Genomic DNA, 19,648 nt, shown 5'->3' with positions numbered 1-19,648 from the left:
CAAGGTAGAAGGAGCCTCAAGGGAAGGCACAGGAATCAGAGCCACACTAGTTCCCACATCCAGGAGTCCCCCTTAATACACACAGAGGACCTGGTGCAGGCCCTGTAGGCTGTGCTTGCTGCCTCAGTGTCTGTGGGTTCATGGGAGCTTTGCTCAGTTGATTTGGCTGTCTTTGTTCTCCTGACGTCCTCCTCCCTATGGCTCTTTCTCTCTTTCTGCCTCCTCTTCTGTGGGGGTTCCTGAGCTCTGAGGGGAGGGATTTGATGGAGAAATCCCATTTAGAGTGTGTGTTCTAAGGTCTTGGTCTCTTGCTGTCTGCATGTCTGTCTCTGCGCCCCCCGCGCCCCCCTCCCCCCCATATCTGGCCATGACTCTATGCATTTGTTTCTGTCTGCTGTAAAAGGAAGCGTCTTTGGTAATGGCTGAACAAGACACATATCTATGAATGTAGTAGAATGTCATTTTATCACTACTTTTGGGGTGGGGGCTCTGGCTTATCTAGTCACTCAGACAGTGTTGGGTACGGGTTCTATCCCATGGTTTAAGCCGTAAGTTAGAGCAGACATTGGTTGGTTACCCCTGTACACTAGCTTTGTGCCACCATTGCCCTAGCATATTTTGCCAGCAGACAGATTTGTAGATGAAAGTTTTTGGGGCTTGGTTGGTGTTTACATTTCTCTTTTGGTTGCCTGTAGAGTATGTTTCCATACCAAAGATGCTAGAACCTTGGGAGAAGGTTCTGGGTAGGCACCCGTCAGCCTGGCAATGGTCATGAGCTGTGCAGGTGTTTTCTAAAGCAGTGGGTTCCTGCAGTCCGTTAGGGAAGAACGGTTTGGTGATTTCCATGGGACCTCTTGGCCAACACCTGAATTGCATGTAACCCTATACTGGTACTGGAAGCTTTGTTTGGTGGCAGCAGATGACCAGTTAAGACCGTGTTTCCCTCATGATTTGGAGACTTCATTAGGATCCTCTTCATATATTTCATTTTAAGACATTTCCACTGAACGGGGTTTTTATTTCATTCCTCAAATTCCCCTCAATACTAGCTGTCTCTCCTTGGATTCCCTCAGTACCTCCCCCCTTTCCCCTCCCGACTTGATCCTCCTGTTTCCATCTGCCGCACTCCCACACCCAGTCCACTCATAAAATCTATTCCATTCCCTCTAGCCCCTTCTTCTACCCTCTCTCAGACTGCAGATTGCAGTTTATCATTTATGTAATGGCTAATATAATCATACATATCATATTTATCTTACTGAGTTTGGGTTACCTCACTCAGGATGATTTTTTTCCTAGTTTCAACCATTTGCCTACAAATTTCATGGTGCCATTTTTAACAGCTGAGTAATATTCCACTGTGTAAATGTACCACATTTTCTTTATCTATTCTTCATTTGGGGCACATCTAGGTTGTTACAATTCCCGGCTATTAAAAAGAGCAGCAATGACCATGGTTGCATAAGTGTCCTTATTGTATGGTGAATGGTCCTTGGGGTATATGCTCAGAAGTAGTTATAGCTGCGTCTTGAGGTAGATTGATTTTTCCCCCCTAAGGAGCTCCTATTTTACAAGTTTGCAGTCCCACCAGTAAAGGATGTATTCTCCTTGTGCCACATCCTTGCCAGCATGAACTGTCACCTGCGTTACAGAGTCTAGCCATTCTTCCAAGTGTTAAGATGGCATCTCAAAGTAGCTTTGACTCCTGTTTTCCTGATGGCTAGGGTACTGAACATTTTTTAAAAAGTGTCTCTCAGTCATTTGCGTTTCTTTTATTGGGAATTTCTGTTTGGATCTCTACCCCATTTTTTAAATTGTATTATTTAATTTTTTGATATCTATTTTCTTAAGTTCTTTATATATTTTAGATATTAGTCCTCTATCAGATGTGGAGTTGGTAAAAATCCTTTTCCCATTCTGTAGACTGCTGCTTTGTCCAAACGATGATGTCCTTTGCCTTACAGACGCTTTTCTGTTTCATGAGGTCTCATTCATTAATTGTTTATATTAGTGCCTGCACTAAAGACAACTCAGGAAGTTGTCTCCTTTGCTAATGAGTTCAAAGCTGTTCCCCACTTTCTATTCTATCGGGTTCAAGGTATCTTGTTTAAGTTCTGGTCTTTTTGATCCATTTGGAGTTCTGTGCATGGTGGGAAACATGGATCTGTTTGTGTTCTTCTACACGCAGACTGCCAGTTTGACCAGCACCATTTGTTGAGGATCCTAGGTTGTTTGTTTCCCCCAGTGTTCGTTTCTTGTTTTTTTATCAAAGATTATGTGTCTGGATTTATGTTTGGGTCTTCAGTTCAATTCTATTGATCAACATGGCTTTTTGTGACTATACATGGCTGTTTTTGTTACTGTGGCTCTGCAGTACAACTTGAGATCTGGAATTGTGACACCTCCTGCAGCTCTTTTATTGCCTAGGTTTGTTTTAGCTTCCTGGGCTTTTTGTGTCCAGTGACGCTGAGATTGGTTCTTTCAAGATCTGCAAAGAATTGTGTTGGAATTTCAATGGGGATTGCATTGGATCTGTAGATTGCTTTTGGTAGGATGGTCATTTTTACTATGTTAATTCCACCTATTTATGAGCATGGGAGATTTTCCCACCTTCTTTCTTCAAAGATGTGAAGTTTTTATTATATAAGTCTTATTATATAAGACTTGCTTGGTTAGAGTTACTCTAACATATTTTATTTATTCAAGGTTATGGTAAGATGATTTCTTTTTTTTTTTTAAGATTTATTTATTTACTTAATGTATATAAGCACACTGTAGCTGTCTTCAGACACACCAGAAGAGGGCATCAGATCTCATTACAGATGGTTGTGAGCCACCATGTGGTTGCTGGGAATTGAACTCAGGACCTCTGGAAGAGCATTCGGAGCTCTTAACCTCTGAGCCATCTCTCCAGCCCGGTAAAATGATTTCTTGTTCAGTCTGTTTATCATTTGTATATACTGATTTTTATAAATTATTTTTGTATCCAGCTATTTTGCTGAAATGTTTATCTGCTGTAGAATTTCCTTGGTGGGAATTTGTAGGGTATGCAAATGAGAAGACGTTGACTTCTTTCCTTCCTATGTGTATCCCCTTGATCTCCTTCAGTTGTCTTACTGCTCTGTCTAATACTAAGTACTATTCTCAATAGTGTGGAGAGCTGAGAGGGCAACCTTACCTTGTTTCTGACTTTAGTGGAATCACTTTGAGTTCCTCTATTTAATTCATCAGCTTTTTACATGTAGCCTTTATTATGTTTAGGTGTGTCCCTTATATCTGTCTGTCCAAGGTTTTTATCATGAAGGATGGTTGGACTTTGTCAAAGATCTTTTCTGTATCTAATGAGACGATTGGGTTGGTTTTTTTCTTTCAGTTTGTTCTTAGGGTAGATTATATTTCTTTATTTTTATCCTCATTTTCATATATTGAACCATTCCCTATGTCTCTGGGATGAAGCCTTCACACACAGTCCCCTTCAAAGGCCAAATGACATACCAGACGCTCTGAAATTGGTTTTCTAATCATGTTTTTTTTTTTTTCCTGTCCTTTCAGGTTCCATGATGGAGTTTGAACATTACCTCAAGAGGTTTCATATTTTGGACTAGTTAATCATATTTACCTTCTGCTGAGACCTTGGAAACTTCAGACTCAATTTCTGTGTCCTTCAAGACATTAAATGCAGAGAGACTGTACTATGGACTACAAGGAGAGCTGCCCAAGTGTGAGCATTCCCAGCTCTGACGAACACAGAGAGAAAAAGAAGAGGTTCACGGTAAGTGTGTGGTAGGAGAATTAGGACAGCCAATGTCGACACTTCCCCTCCCCCACACGCCCCCCCCATGCCTGCATTCTTTTTTTTTTTTTTCCGGAGCTGGGGACCGAACCCAGGGCCTTGCGCTTCCTAGGCAAGCGCTCTACCACTGAGCTAAATCCCCAACCCCGCCTGCATTCTTTCCTAACCAGGAATCCGCCCCCTCCTCTCCACAGGTTCAGGTTTTTCTTCTCTTGAATGAACTACCCTCCCAAAACCTTCTTTAGGCCAGGTAGTGGTGGTGCATATCTCTAATCCCAGCACTGTACAGGAAGGCGGTTCTCTGAGTTCAAGGCCACCCTTGTCTACAGAGCAAGTTCCAACACAGCCAGGGCTACACAGAGAAACCCTGCCTCAAAAAGAGAGAGAGAGAGGAGAAAAAATAATAAGAAAGCGAAGCTTCCTTTGGCTGCTCTAACAGTAATTGTTCTTTTTAGTGCAGATTTTTGCCTGATTGCCTATCTCTTTGGAGAATTGTATGAAACTCACAAGTCCTCTTGTCAGATACATGTGTGTAGACAGTGTGCCTTTGCAATGTTAGCTTTGTACAACTGTCAAGCGTTGTAGACTCCAAGGTCCCTGAGCCCATGTTAAAAACTACTGTCCTGAAATTTCCACAGTGCCTCATGGCATTTATTACTTTCCACCTCATTTTTACAATGTTTCCCCGCTTTACCTCTTTTTCTACCTTAAAGGTATACAAAGGCATCTCTGACTTTGGTGCCACAGTATTTGCTTTATAAACAGTAGGTACGACGAGTATGTTCTAGTTATGTTATCAGTGTCTGGAAAACAATATCTATCTGAATGTGTATGCGTTCTTACTGTACGTGTGTATGTGCGGCCCATAGAGGACAAAAGTCATCAGGTACTCTTGGGTGTCCTTTGTCACTCTATGCCAATTCCTTTGAGGAATTGGGGAATCGGGGTCTTTCCTTGCATCTGGGGTTCGTGTTTCCTTTATTACTAAAAGCCAAAAACAATCCTCCTATCTCTGCCTTCCCTCAGAGTTTGGATTACAGATGTGTGCAGAACACACAGCCTGTTCGTCGTTCTCCATACTCTGGCTTAGTGATTGCACAGGCAGTGTCATAGCTGGCCTGTCCTTGCTGGGCTGACTTGGGACTGTCTTCTGTAGTTGAGAGCAGGTTCTAGTAGAGCACTTGACTGGTGCAGTGCCTTCATTCTCGGCATTGCGCATCAGCGCCCTTTGGACCACCACAGGAGTAGACCACTGAGTCCTTGCTGTGATAAGTGACTTTGAGCTGGAATTCATGCTGACCTGGGAGCTGAGAAGAGCTGAAATATTAAGCTAAACACCCCAGACACTGTATTCCGCCTCATTAGCTTGCAGAAGCAACTGCAAATGGTAGCTCGCTCTCAGGGTCCGAGATGTGGAACCAGGAAGCAGTTCACCTACCCTGTTCTCTGTTCCTAAACAAATGCCTCCCTGCATTGATACAGAGGTTGGAGTGTGGATCTGGCTGTTTATCTCTCCCCAGCCTCTTAGGTGCAGAATTGTGTGTGTTTGCAGTGTGCGCGCGCGCGTGCGAATGTGTGTTGTAACAATATCTTAAATGGTACATACTTGTTAATACATTTGTGTAACCAAAATTTCTAGCAACTGCACCTTGAAGGTTGGCAAAGGCTGTTTGTTACAGCTTGGATAAAATAGTGGAGTGTACGCAACTTTTCCTTCCTTTGCTCCTTTTTCTTACCTTTGGGCTGTTCTGTGCTTCAGGAACTTCGACTCCCACCAAGTTTGGCAGACATTCCTACCGTACGGATAGTAGCTTAGGTGTCCTTTGGTCTTTTCAGGGAGAGATACATTCTGTGAAAGAGTAGGGGAAGCCTGACAGGGCCTGCACCCTGACGTTCTCAAGCTATGTCCTGGTGTTTCAGAGACCCTGCAAAAGGCATCTTGTTCATATACTTCCTTCAAGTGCCCAGGGGTGTGTGTGTGTGTGTGTGTGTGTGTGTGTGTCTGTGTCTGTGTCTGTGTCTGTGTCTGTGTGTGGTGTTTGCTCCAGAGACCCCCATCATGTCCTGGAACCTAGACTTGGCTGCTGCCTTGGCTGTAACCCAGAGAGCCCGTCTTCCTGTTCTGTGTCCTCATCAGAAAATCAGTACAAGGGATTTAAGATGCCCGCAGTCACGTAGACCTGCTTTTGTCCTTTTGCATCCAGGCTGCTTCCCTGACTCCTGCTCAGGAGACTCCGCTGTCCACTCTTGGTCACGTCACTGGCCTGTGACTAAGTCTCCTCATTTCTGGCACATATTAATAGCTTTATACAGCGAGGAATGTCCATGAATGTTCTCTGAAAAGAAACATTTCGTGGCATCTAAAGTGTATTTGACAACATGAACTAACAGTCGACGTGGATCAGCCCTCTGACTGTTCAACAACGGCTTGAATCTTGAGCACTGTTATCTTTCATCTGAGGGACACGTCCATTGCCAAGTGTCTGATAGCAGTGGCTTTGCCTCAACTCCAGTGAGATTTCATCGCTTCTCTCAAAGAAGGCTACAGCTTTAATGTGGCTGAGGGCCCCGTCCGTTTATACCGTCTATTACAAAATATCAGAGCCTCGTCTTCCTCACGGTGTTATCTAGAGTGAACTTGTAGATTTCAGTTACTTTCCTTTTATGGGAAAGGATAGTTTGTACGTACGTGTGTGAGTGTCTGAGACGAACCTGCTTTTCTCCCAACACTAAGAATGTGAGCAAATATCCCCTAAAGCAGCTCTTATCTAGTTATCATTATAAACATTAAGTAAATCAGCTTTTTGACTGACATAGTGGGAGGCTATAATTCTGCTCATTCATAGGACTATTGATTATAATTAAATGAGGTTGTATGTGAAGACATTAGACACAATTGTAAAATGGCATTAGAAGAATGAAAGGATACCATTACTGTTTGAAAGGTACTAGGAAGAAAAGCAGTCGCTGAGTGTTACCTGTGGCCAGGCATCACTTCTGAAAGTGCTTTAGAACTTCAAGGCATAGCTAGCTGATGAGTAAGAAAATGGCGTCACTTGATTCTACAGTGTTTTGCTCTTGGGAAAGAAAAGATGAGGCAAGAATGGCCGCGTGTTAGCAGTCGGTAGTTCTGACAGAGCGCTCGCGAGTGCGCACGCACGCGCGCGCAAACACACACACACACACACACACACACACACACACACACACACACACGCAGGATCATCCTCTGTTAGCAGTCAGTAGTCCTGACAGAGCACACACACCCATGGCTATTCTCTGAAAATAACAGAAAGTTCAGCAGTTCAGTGTGTTTTACTGGAGATACTCAAATACTCTTACCTTGAATTACTTGTGGTGAGCTAATAAGGATAAAGAAAAGCCTTCCATCTTCTGGTTTGTATGGTGTGTGTATGTGTTTTTAAAAACGGTTTGTTAACAAAAAAGTTGATTACATAAATTTAAAATGCAAGTGTTAAATTACTCAAAAGTAAAGAATAGTTAATATTCCTAGAACACAAAGTTTGTTTCATTCGATACACATTTTTATCTTGGAGAATCACATAAACAGTTAGCAGATTTTGTGTATGGTTCCTTTGCAGTTGAAGTTCGTTAAACTATGTCTTTTTTTATTTATTTTCTTCCACAGGTTTATAAAGTTCTGGTCTCTGTGGGAAGAAGCGAATGGTTCGTCTTCAGGAGATATGCAGAGTTTGACAAACTTTACAATTCTGTAAGAGACTACATCATTTCTGTCTAAAGCTTATTTGGATGAGTCAATCCGTTCATGTTTCCCAAGCAGAAAAGGGGTCGACTCTTCGGAAGCAGCTTGACTTAGCCTTTATGTGAAATGTGGAAAGACAGACAGTTCCAAGTGAAGAAGGAGGGTGAGAGATGAGACCGAGAGTCAAGGACAATTCAGTGTCAGATGGCGTTAGATACAAATCCTTTGTGCCAAATAAGCATGGTATTCATCAAGGCCGTTTTAGTTAAAATCTTCAGCTCTCAGCCTTAGCTCTGAAAGTGTCAACTGCACACTCCTCTTGTGCATCATTGTTAGACGTGATTAGTTCCGGCTTTCAGATACCAACACAGCCGAAGCGAGTCGGAAATCTGAGCGACCATTGGCTGTCTAAGGGACTGAAGCCATTTTATTACTAATCCAGCTAGTAAGTAGTTCACAGTCTAGTGCCCATAGTTGCACATAGTTTTTAACATCTGCAGTGAGGTACCACGATCTTTGAGAGGCATCAGGCCAGATTCTGCCAGCTGCTGATGTAGGTGGAAGACACTGTCTTAGAAAGTTTGATGGCGGCCAGACAGTGCTCTCGCAGAGCCTGGATTAGAGAATCTCTGTGTCCTAAGCTTAGTTTCAGTTATGTTGTTAAACAACAAACAAAAAACCAATCTTGGCCGCCACCCCCAGTGCATTTAATGAGTAGATTGCGGTGCCTCTCTAGAAAGTTGTTTTTATATTTAGAAAGGTAAATTTTCATTACTTAACCCTGTCTCCTGATTTTAAAATTACATAAATCTCGAGGCTGGAAAGATAGCCCTTGCTGTTCTTGTAAGAACGTTCACAATCATCTGGGAGCCCCAGGTCAGTGTTTTTCAGCATCCTCTCTGGCCTTCAGGGGCATCGACATACATATCCACATTATATAGTTTAAAAAATACAGAAATCTGCAAGGTATCGTTTATAAGAGTTTTCAAAAACATACTGAGTCATAGTTATCTCAGCTGAGAGATAAACTGTTTCCCAAGTGGGGTGGAGTGAGTCATAGGATCTCGTGGGTTTTTAGGTCATAAAAGTTAGACTTCTGGTTCATCTTACTTACCATTTCTCTGTATCTGCCCGAAGCAGCACTCAAATGATACACTATTGAAAGGGACTTACAACTAACAACGTTCTGGTTTGGAATGACATTTACTTGTCCTGATGGAAATTACTAAATATTGTAGAAGATCTGGATAGTAGGGGAACTTAAAGTAGATTAAATGTAAGCTACTGCCTGTAGTGTTACTACTCAGGGTAATGTTTTCTGTTGCCCTCTGTTCTTTATGGTACATGAAAGCTTATGTAAGAGAATTTCCTATATATTGTCTTACATACTGCTTCACAGAGGGCGTCAAGGCAGTGACTGGAAGTCAAAGTACAGTTTTAGAAGAAAATAGTAACTAAGTAATGCTGTTTGGCCTTGGTAACCTTTCTATTCTTTTGGGAGCTGGTGAAAGTTGGCCAGCTGTTCTTCTCACATCCCGGGGCGCCATCTCTCCCCTCTCACAGCCCCTGGCGCCATCTCTCCCCTCTCACAGCCCCCGGTGCCATCTCTCCCCTCCCACAGCCCCCGGCGCCATCTCTCCCCGCTCACAGCCCCCGGCGCCATCTCTCCCCGCTCACAGCCCCCGGCGCCATCTCTCCCCTCTCACAGCCCCCGGCGCCATCTCTCCCCGCTCACAGCCCCCGGCGCCATCTCTCCCCGCTCACAGCCCCCGGCGCCATCTCTCCCCTCTCACAGCCCCCGGCGCCATCTCTCCCCTCCCACAGCCCCCGGCGCCATCTCTCCCCTCTCACAGCCCCCGGCGCCATCTCTCCCCTCTCACAGCCCCCGGCGCCATCTCTCCCCTCTCACAGCCCCCGGCGCCATCTCTCCCCTCTCACAGCCCCCGGCGCCATCTCTCCCCTCTCACAGCCCCCGGCGCCATCTCTCCCCTCTCACAGCCCCCGGCGCCATCTCTCCCCTCTCACAGCCCCCGGCGCCATCTCTCCCCTCTCACAGCCCCCGGCGCCATCTCTCCCCTCTCACAGCCCCCGGCGCCATCTCTCCCCGCTCACAGCCCCTGGCGCCATCTCTCCCCTCCCACAGCCCCCGGCGCCATCTCTCCCCTCTCACAGCCCCTGGCGCCATCTCTCCCCTCCCACAGCCCCCGGCGCCATCTCTCCCCGCTCACAGCCCCTGGCGCCATCTCTCTCCTCTCACAGCCCGGGGTGCCATCTCTCCACATTTCTCTCACGTTTTCCCATCTTTTTATTTGCTGATTTTGTTTTTTTATAAATGTCTTAAATATAAATGTTTCAGATTCTGCCTCTTGTCACCACAAAACCAGTATCAGTTACATTATTTAAAACTACAAAAATCAGCCTGAACCCGATCTCCAGCTCCCTCAAATTACTTTCCTCCGTTTAAAATAAAAGACAAAAAGTAAGAATTTCAATTTGTGGATATTTTTATTGTCAGCTTAACTGTGTTTTTAAAGAATGGTTGGTATTTTTTAACTTTTATTAATACAAATTGTCGTTAGTCTGTTAAGATTGGCAGTGGGGTTGGGGATTTAGCTCAGTGGTAGAGCGCTTGCCTAGGAAGCGCAAGGCCCTGGGTTCGATCCCCAACTCCGGAAAAAAAGAACCAAAAAAAAAAAAAAAAAAAAAGATTGGCAGTAACTCTATTAGTACAATAAGACATGGTGGTGCACACCTTTAATCCCAGCACCCAGAATGCAGAGGCAGGCAGATCTCTGAGTTCGAGACCAGTGTTGTCTACAGAACAAATTCCAGGGCAGCCAGAGCAATATAGAGAAACCCTGTCTCAAGGGGGAAGAAAAGCAAGAAAATAATGAAATACCATCGCTGTCTTTGATTACTGCCACAGTGCTATTTGCTTTATGTCACATATGAACCAGCCTGTTGTAATTTCCGCACAAATCCTGACCTGCCATTTCATCTGTAAATATTTTAATACATTTTATCTAAAAGGCGATTGTTAAAGCACAGAATCGTCGTCGCATCTGAAGACTCAGACTGCGATGCCCCGAGCCTGAATGTTTATGTGGCCGTGGATAAGGCTCCAAGTGTCCATACAGTGTGTGCTTGCCGTGGGCTCTCATTTGCTCATCCCTCTTTAAGTCAGGGGTTTGCTGACCGCTTGCCCACAGCAATGCAGTGAGTCTTCCATTTGTGTCTCTGGTGGTTGCCAGCCAGACCTGTCGTTTCTGAATGTGTGGATTTTCACATACAGCTAGCTTACAACTTGACTGTCCCTCCTTTAACTTCTTTCTACATTGTAGCAAATGGTTCCTCAATAAAAGTTCGTTTTTCCTCAAACAAATCTCATGAACAAATGTATTCGCGATTAATAGAGAGAAAGCTGGAGTTGAGTGAATTGGGGGCAAAGTTAACTCGCTTTCTCTAAGAATTGTTGCTGACCTGTTGCTGTAGATCACTAAGAGGTGATCATCTTGAGGTGAAGGGTGAGTGGTGACTGCAGAACCTAGGCACCGCTCTTCAGTCCGAGTGCTCACCGAATGGGTTCTAATTCCACTGCACAAAAAACCTGACAGATGCTCAGTTCGCCTATCCCCATTTTACAGACAGAACAAACAAAGAAAAAACACTGAGGCACAGAGATATTAAGTAATATCCAAGGTCACGTACATACTGAACAATTTCCTGGGACAGAAGAGGGTGATTAAGAGTCAGTCTGGGGGGTTGAGGATTTAGCTCAGTGGTAGAGCGCTTGCCTAGGAAGCAAGCGCAAGGCCCTTGGTTCGGTCCCCAGCTCCGAAAAAAAAAAAAAAAAAAACCAAAAAAAAAAAAAAAAAGAGTCAGTCTGGCATTTGGTTCACCTATATTAGTGTTGTATGTTGTACTTTATCCTACAGTAAATCTTTAAGATCATATTGTGTTGTGTAGGCATAAATAGATTTAGAAATTAGCTCACAGAATGCTGTTTTTAAAATTCAGTTGAAGAAACAGTTTCCTGCTATGGCTCTGAAGATCCCGGCCAAGAGAATATTTGGTGATAATTTTGATCCAGGTAAGCAAAAGCTTTATCATCTGTTGAGTTCCGGTTGAAGTTTGAAGAGGAAGTCGTGTATTTATTGAAGAACATAATTGTTACGCACTTTTTGGGTTTTTTGTCTTGTTTTGTTTTTGAGATCGAATCTTGCTATGTAGCCTAGGCTACCCTCAAACTTGTGATCTCCTGCCTCAGCCTCAGGCATGCACTGTTACCACACCTGTTTTGTTCATGAGGTTTGTGATACAGTCTGCTTCACTGTTGAGAAGGCACACAAGCTGTGCACCAAGGAGAGATAGCAAATGGTTCTTCAGTAAGAGGCAGTGTTCAGTGTCTTAACCCCTCTAATGGTAAAGCTGTAGTTTTCTTCTGGAGCGTCTACAAGTCTCTCCTCCAGGACCAAATACCAACTAAGAAATAGCTTTTAGACACAGTTTGCTGCCCTGTGGTTGTCTATTCTCCCATGGGTGTATCATGGTAACTGCATGCGATGACGGAAATATAACTACTAGTGTACCCTGTCTCTCTTACAGATTTTATTAAACAAAGAAGAGCAGGATTGAACGAGTTCATTCAGAACTTAGTCAGATATCCAGAGCTTTACAACCAGTAAGTACTTCTTTTCTTCTAAAGGGACAGTGAAAGCAAACCCAAGAGTGTTGATTAAACCTCAGGAGTTGCTTTATGAAACATTACTGGTTGTGAAATCTTCCTAGAACGCGATCTCCTAATGTCTTGTATCACTTTCTCTTCAGCTCAGACTTTTCCTTCCCTTTGCACTTGCGTGATGTCTTAGCTAGGTCTGACAGCCCTCGGGTCATACTTGTCACTGAGGGAAGTCAGGGCAGGAAATGAAACAGAAGCCATGATGGAATACTGCTTACTGCTTTGCTTCTCAAGCTTACTCAGCCTGCTTTCTTTATTTTTTTTTTCTTTTTTTCGGAGCTGGGGACCGAACTCAGGGCCTTGCGCATGCTAGGCAAGTGCTCTACCACTGAGCTAAATCCCCAACCCCTCAGCCTGCTTTCTTGTGTGCCCAGCAGCTCCTCCTCAGGGATGACGGCACCACCCTAGTGAGCTGGAACCTGCCACATTAATCATTAACCAAAAAAAAAAAAAAAAAAAAAAAAAAATACACTACAGACTCGCCTACAGGCAATATTCTGGAGGCATTTTTTTTTTCAATTAAGAATCCCTGTTTAGGGATGTAGAGGTGGCTCAGTGGTTAAGAGCACTGACTGCTCTTCCAGAGGTCCTGAGTTCAAATCCCAACAACCACATAGTGCCTCACAACCATCTGTAATGAGATCTGATGCCCTCTTCTGGTGTGTCTGAAGATATATATGTGGTCACATATATATCAAATAAATGAATCTTTTTTTTAAAAAAAAGAATCCCTGTTTATAGATGACTGGCTGTTTTCAAGTTGACAAAAATACCAACCAAGATGTAGAAGTTTTACGGATTACTGTTTAAGTCCGTTTGCGTTCTAGTTAAGACATCTTGCTAACTGCTTGGTGTTCTATTTCTCCATCACTTGGAAAGGTGCCTCAGTGTCTGTGACGCCCATTAGGATTAGGCCTCATGTTAGCCACATGTTCCGGAAGTATAGGTGGTTTCACTCGGATCCTCCCCAACCTCAGCTCTGAACCCTTTCTCCTCCCTCTTCTGAGATTGTCTCTGAGCCTTGTCAGGCGTCAGGGTGATAATAAAATGCCCTATTTGTGGCTAAGTAGCCCCTGGCACTTAGTCTCTGCACTTTGGTCACTTGTGACAACAGATCTTTTTATATACAGTGCACTTCTGCTCTGATAAGTGTCTTCTGCTCTGGGGAGAATAAATCCCAGGACCTCGTGAACAAATAACCAAGAGGTTTTAAGGTGACATTTTCTTTTTAATAAAACAAGATACTTTGTGTTTTATAGGTCTTGTCTTTTGTTAACAGAACTTAGTTTTCATTTTAACATCAAATCATCTTAGCATGGTGCATATAAAAGAGTGAGAAGCGAAATAACGTATAACCTGAGTGCTTACTGCACGCTCCCTGCTGCTGTCAGGGAAACGTGCTTTAAGATGGTGTCAGTAACCTCGGTGGAGCTTGCTTATATTATAGTTCCGTACCTGGAGGGGCAGGAGGGGAGAAGACGCCCAAGGCCACCCTGGCTAACCCTGTCACAACTTCTTGACCCCAAATAGATTTGTTTTAACAGGAAAAAGTATTTAAAAAGATAACTATGAAAATATGATTTTAAAATTATATTTTTTTAACTGGAATACAGTCTGTTTCTCTGACCTTTGAGTGAAAAGGGGGTATTTGAGTATACTGGCAGTAAATAATGGACCCCAAAGCTGAACAGTGGACTAAAACCCTAAAATACTAAGTGAACCAAAAACCAAAAATACATGAAAAGTTGCCATAATAAAGAATGATGGGGGCTGGAGAGATGGCTCAGTGGTTAAGAGCACTGACTGCTCTTCCAGAGGTCCTGAGTTCAATTCCCAGCAACCACATGGTGGCTCACAACCATCTGTAATGGGATCTGATGCCCTCTTCTGGTGTGTGTGAAGACAGCTACAGTGTACTCATATATAATAAATGAATAAATCTTTTCTTAAAAAAAAGATGCTATTTACTTACTGAGAGAGCACCAGTGCAAATGACACACACCAAGAGAAAAGGAAAGGGGCAGGATAAACGGCTCAGTGGTTTAGAGCACAGGCTGCCCTTCCAGAGGATCTGGGTTTGACTCCTAGCACCTCTTGTAGGCCAGAACCATTTATAGCTCCAGTTCCAATCATTGGACAACTTTGGCTTCCACATCCACCAGGTACACGTAAGGTGCACAAGCATACAGGCAAAATACTACAACACAGAAAGGAAAACTAAACGTAAAAAGAACGAGTAAAAGTGCTGACCATCATGAGCACTGAACCTTTCCGTATGCATTTAGGAGATGGAAAGGAGCTGGACGGTGGTGCGTGCCTGTAAGGTCCATACTGAGGAGGTGGAGGCAGGGCCTGCAGGCATGGTCGCCCTCGTAGAAGAGCCAGGTTTCCTCCCAGCTTCTTCACAGTGGCTCACAACCATCTGTGGTTCTAGTCTTAGGTGATCTGACCCTTCTTCTCGCCTCTGCAGACACTGCATGCCAAGAAGACATCCATACACATAAAAATAAGATAGAAAATCAAGTGGGTGTAGGAAGGTCAGCAGTCAAAACTAACCGAGGGCTGCATAATTAGTTAGAGCGGAGCCTGGGCTACGTGAGGCCTTACCATAATGGAGCAACAAGAGTAGCCAAACAAGAACAGATGACAGTGGAAGCAAGAATGCCTTCCTTTATCTGTAGTACAAACGAGTGCCCAGACAGTTGTGCACAGGCCATTCCCCGTCACTTAGACGGAGCACGAAGCTGGCCCCAGCACGTCTGAAGCCACCTTGTTTAAATCCCCAGTCCTTGTTTCTTTCCCAAGATAACCACAGTTCTGATTGTAGAAACAGATTAGTGTGGCCTGACTTTAAAGTTCATATAGATAAAGTCAAGGCGTGCACATTCTCTGTCTTCTGTCTTGGTGACATTTATTGCTGTAATGTATTCCACAACTCATCCAATTCTACTGATGGATGTTTTCGCGTTAACAGAACTTCAGTCTTCGTGCTTTCCATTCGAACACCAAACTACTGATGTGCCTCAGGGAGCTACACTTACAGACTTCACGTAAAATGTCTTGGTCTGGGTTAGAAACAACTTTGACGTTAAATGCGCCCGTTGAGGCTGATTTCCAGAGACCCAGCCTGTGCCAGTGTGTGCTTTGTGAGCAGGGTGACTACGTCCTAAAGCTATGTGGCTGTGGTTAGATACTGGAACTAAACTTTGGAGTTTCCAGAGACATGGGATTTTTGTTTTGTGGGGTTTGTTTCTGGCTGTTACAAATGTTGGCCTTCCCATGTCTTACGGAGCACATGTACAAACATTCTCATAGTGTGTAAGCTGTAGGCTGCTTGCTTCACTCCAAGGCATAGTGCCATGTGGCTTTCCAGGACGGCTGTAGCAGTTTGTACCTCCATGAGAAATGGCATTGTTCTCCTGGCCACCACTGTGTATAGTTAGTCTCAGTTTCCACCATTTTGGTGGGCAAGCGGGATACCCTGTTGTGACTTTAGTTAATGATAATGCTGGTAAAGTTAGCATGTATGAGATTATGTCACTTGTTAGCTTTTAACACTCACCACAGCTGGGAGAATCTTCAGATGCTCATAAAAACACGCAGAGTAAAAAATTGGTGTAACATTCCTAGACATAGTTATCAGAGTGTAGCTAAAATGTTAACCTGGTTTATTATCCACAGTAATGGTTTTTGTTCTGGTTTGGTTTGGTTTGCAGACAGGGTTTCTCAGTGTATTACTGGCTGTCCTGGAACCCGCTCTGTAGACAGAACTGGCTTCCAGCTCATAGATCTACCTGCCTCTGTTTCCTGTGTGCTGGGTTCAAACATAATGCCTGGCCTTAAACTAAATGGTTTTGGTTTAAAAAATAAAATTAGGGCTTGTTAGATGACTCCATGGGTGAAGGAACTTGTCACCCAAGCCTGAATTCTATCCCCAGAATGCACATAAGGGTAGAAGGCCTCTGGCTTTCCTACCATGCGCACATACTCCCTCCATATGCACAAATAATAAACCTTGTGTTGCAAGTCATAATGCAGCCGCAGTGCTAAACCCAAGGCCTGCCTTGCAGCAACGTCTGTGGAGCATGAGAGTTGTATAGTAAAGTGTTAGAAGCCATTGAGTAACTCTTGGTGCCTCTGTGTGACAAGAAGCACATGTCTGTACTGTCTGATGGTTAGAGCCTCTAACAGCACGAAGAAGTGTTCAGGAGGGAATGTGAATTAGGCCACGTAAGAAAAAAATGCAAATGTAGCATAACCAACATTTTGCAGAGAAGAAAGCCAACGTGTAAACTGGTAGGATTGAAGATTCCTTTCCCCACGTTCACATTTGTTCTAGATACTCGAGAATATACAGTCGGTGGTTTTCAGAATATTCATGGTACTGAATGACTGTCACCCGAGTCACTTAAAAGTTAGTCTGACATTCCCGTTGTCTCGGCAAGGAAGGCTTGGCAGCCATTCCTCTGCCTTCTGTCTGAGGATCTGTCTGCTGCACACATTTCTTTTGAAGTCGTACAATGTGTGTCCTGTTTTTCTTCTTTGTTCATTCAGTGCAGTGTTTTGGGGTTCATCCCTGTATAAGGTAACAGGTATAAGTTATCTTGTTTCATGGATTGCCATGCTGTGTTTATCCATTTATTGGTTAGCATTTCTCATTTTGTGCTATTACAGATAATGCTACTCTAAATACTCGTGTATGATTTGAGGTATACATAGTCTTATGTTTTAGGCATATAAACCTGAGTGGATTACTAAGTAATGGTGTTTAACACTTGTAAATCATCTCCTTTTTAAACGTAATTGTTTACCTTTCTAATTTCCTCCAAGTGTGGTTTGTGTTAAGACCATAATGGACTGCTCATGTGTGCATTAAGATAGCAATTTGGCCTTTAATTGGGATTTTCATTAGTCCATGAGTGGTCTGCTTTGATTTTAGTCCTCCAGTCCCCTCATCAGCCTACGCCTCTGTACCCATGTGGAGATCTGCTCTAATATACATTATTAGGACGCATACATATCCCTGTATTCAAGAGTAGGCCTGCCTTGCATCCGTGGCTATTTAGTGAATACACAGAGGTGAGGCCAACTGTCTGTGTTCACCACAGTGCCAGAGCACGGCAGGCGGCGCTCCACACTAAGATGTCCAATGCTACAGGTTCTCGTCATTGCCGGCTGCCAACTGGTGTTCTCTACAGGCAGTTACTGGGGCTGGCTTAAGCCTCCTGGTTTTCAAATGGACCAGTACATAGGGTGTAATGTCCCACCCCACCTGCAACCCATGCTTACACTTATAAGGGGAGTGTCTGCGTCTGGGATAGATGTATCCGGGGTTTCCCCAAGCCATCTGCTTCTGAGGAGAGGCTCATTCTCCATCCCACCAGCAGCTCAGGACATGGCCCATCCTGCCCTGGGATCCTTGTATTGATCTCTCTTTGGCTGACTAATGGATGGGAAGTGAATGTCAGTTCCAGTTTCCACTCGGATTTCCTCCAGTGTGAATCGTCTGTTTATATCTTTGGCTGCTCCTCTGTTGGGTCCCCTCTTTTTAAGAGCAGAACTTCTTTATTCCCATTACAATAATGAATAATGCAGTCTGCAGTTTTCTTGCTGCAAATGCTAATAAGGTGGTTTCTGTTTTAGTTTCTTTTTAAAGGGTCACAAGCTGTTCACATGCTGTCTGAGTAATAAATTAATCTTTGTTTTCAGTCCAGACGTCCGAGCATTCCTTCAAATGGACAGCCCGAGACATCAGTCAGATCCATCTGAAGATGAGGATGAAAGAAGTACTCCGAAGGTAGCAGGGGGCGCTGTGCTGACCGGGTAGCAGCCTCAGACATGTGCCTGAGAGCCTCAGACACGCAGTCTTCCTTCAGAGCAGCGTTAATGCAGAACCAAGGGGTCGTGTCTGCGCTAGAATTTCTGCACTGTAGAATACCTAAAAACAGTTCCACCGTTCACACACCATTACCCACCCGTCTTTCTTCTTTTCATGTGTGCCGTGTGGGTTGTTGTTTGGTTCATATGTGTGGACACAACATGTCTGATTTTACCAGACTGCTTGCTCTGAGGAGCCCTGTCTCCGCCCTGGAGGCTGGATTCACAGGCAGGCTGCCATGCCTACCTGGCGTTTATGGAGGTTCTACGGATCCAAACTCGGATCCAAACTCTGGTCCTCTGGCTTGTTTGGCAAGCGCCTTAACTACTGAGCCTCTGACGCTCACAGAATACGTAGACATCGTACTTTGTAGTATAATGCAGGTTCTCAATATTGAAGCTACGTAGAGTAACCTTGTTTTTGGAAGTTACTTTTAATATTTACCTTTGGGTGCTGTGAGGAAAGAGAAAAAGAAAAACACAAGTCAGGGTATTATATGTGATAATTAGAAGTACAAGTGGTACTGTGCCACCTGGAGATTATAAGTCTAAGTAGATTTCAGTAAAAATGATAATCTTACAGGAATGTGATTACATTCCTGTAAAGGTGTGTGTGCTAGACGCACATAAAAGTCATTTACTTTCCTGAATGTACAAAGAACCTCAGAGTGGACTTACGGGAAGCTAATTTCACTATTACATGGCTTTTGTGAGTGTCTACTGTGGGGTGGGTTTGAATGCATGCCCAGAGGCCCTGCTTTAATCCCTCATACCTCAAGAGAAAACAGATGCCGCCCCTGACAGGATCCCTGGATTCCACCTCGGGAATTTTCACTTGAGTTTTCAAGTGAACCAGAATCTTTCGAGGTTAAATTGCTTTGTGCTGTAACAGGCGAGTAAGGATTCATGGCTGAATTGATCCCGGGCTTTAATTTACTGTGCCTACAACTTCGAAACTACTGAACTGCTGGGGACGGGAGAAAATCCTGTTGTATTTACTTTGGAGATGATTCTGCCAGGACGGAGAGAGCCGTCAGTCTGCCCGGGGTGAACCTGAGTTTGGATCTGTTTCCAGCACCCCTAGAAAAGCTAAGTATGGCCGTGCAGCCGTGCACCTGGGGTGGAGACAGCCAATCCTAGGGGCTCCAGCTGCACTCAACAGATCTGCCGTGTATACGCCCTTACCGTCAGCCTGGCCTTAAAAAGTTTTTAATATCTGAAAAACAGACAGCCTTGGCAACTGGTCTCTGAGTGTAAAGGGATTCATCTGTTACATGTGTTTTCTGCGCTCACCTCTCCTGAGCGCTTGGCCTGGTCCTTGTCTGTTTAACGCTGAGTGTCATTTCTGGTCTCCTTTCTCCTTGCAAGTTACCATGGTAAAAGTGACTGTTTATACTGACTATATTTCAAGAATGAGGACTTTAGGTTTCCTTAACATATATTGTTTGTGGTATGGTTATATAATTTTATATCAAGGTATCCATTGACTTGTAATCTTTGACACTAATGAGGATAC

The 19,648-nt window shown here is 44.0% G+C and overlaps 1 protein-coding gene across 7 annotated transcripts in view; it reads left to right on the top strand.

Moving 5' to 3' along the window:
* Sgk3 (serum/glucocorticoid regulated kinase family, member 3) overlaps positions 1-19,648 on the top strand; it is a 126,472-nt gene that overhangs the window by 74,061 nt on the left and 32,763 nt on the right. For all 7 annotated transcript variants that reach the window (XM_039109233.2, XM_063287121.1, XM_039109232.2 and 4 more), the window contains 5 exons: positions 3,553-3,772; positions 7,443-7,526; positions 11,535-11,607; positions 12,123-12,198; positions 17,965-18,052. In XM_039109233.2, the coding sequence (XP_038965161.1) occupies positions 3,677-3,772; positions 7,443-7,526; positions 11,535-11,607; positions 12,123-12,198; positions 17,965-18,052 (417 nt within the window). In that variant the 5' untranslated portion in view covers positions 3,553-3,676. The remainder of the gene's footprint in view (positions 1-3,552; positions 3,773-7,442; positions 7,527-11,534; positions 11,608-12,122; positions 12,199-17,964; positions 18,053-19,648) is intronic.

This window comes from Rattus norvegicus, chromosome 5 (genome assembly GCF_036323735.1).
Source record: "Rattus norvegicus strain BN/NHsdMcwi chromosome 5, GRCr8, whole genome shotgun sequence".
Lineage (NCBI taxonomy): Eukaryota > Metazoa > Chordata > Mammalia > Rodentia > Muridae > Rattus > Rattus norvegicus.
This window is presented reverse-complemented; position numbering and strand designations above follow the sequence as displayed.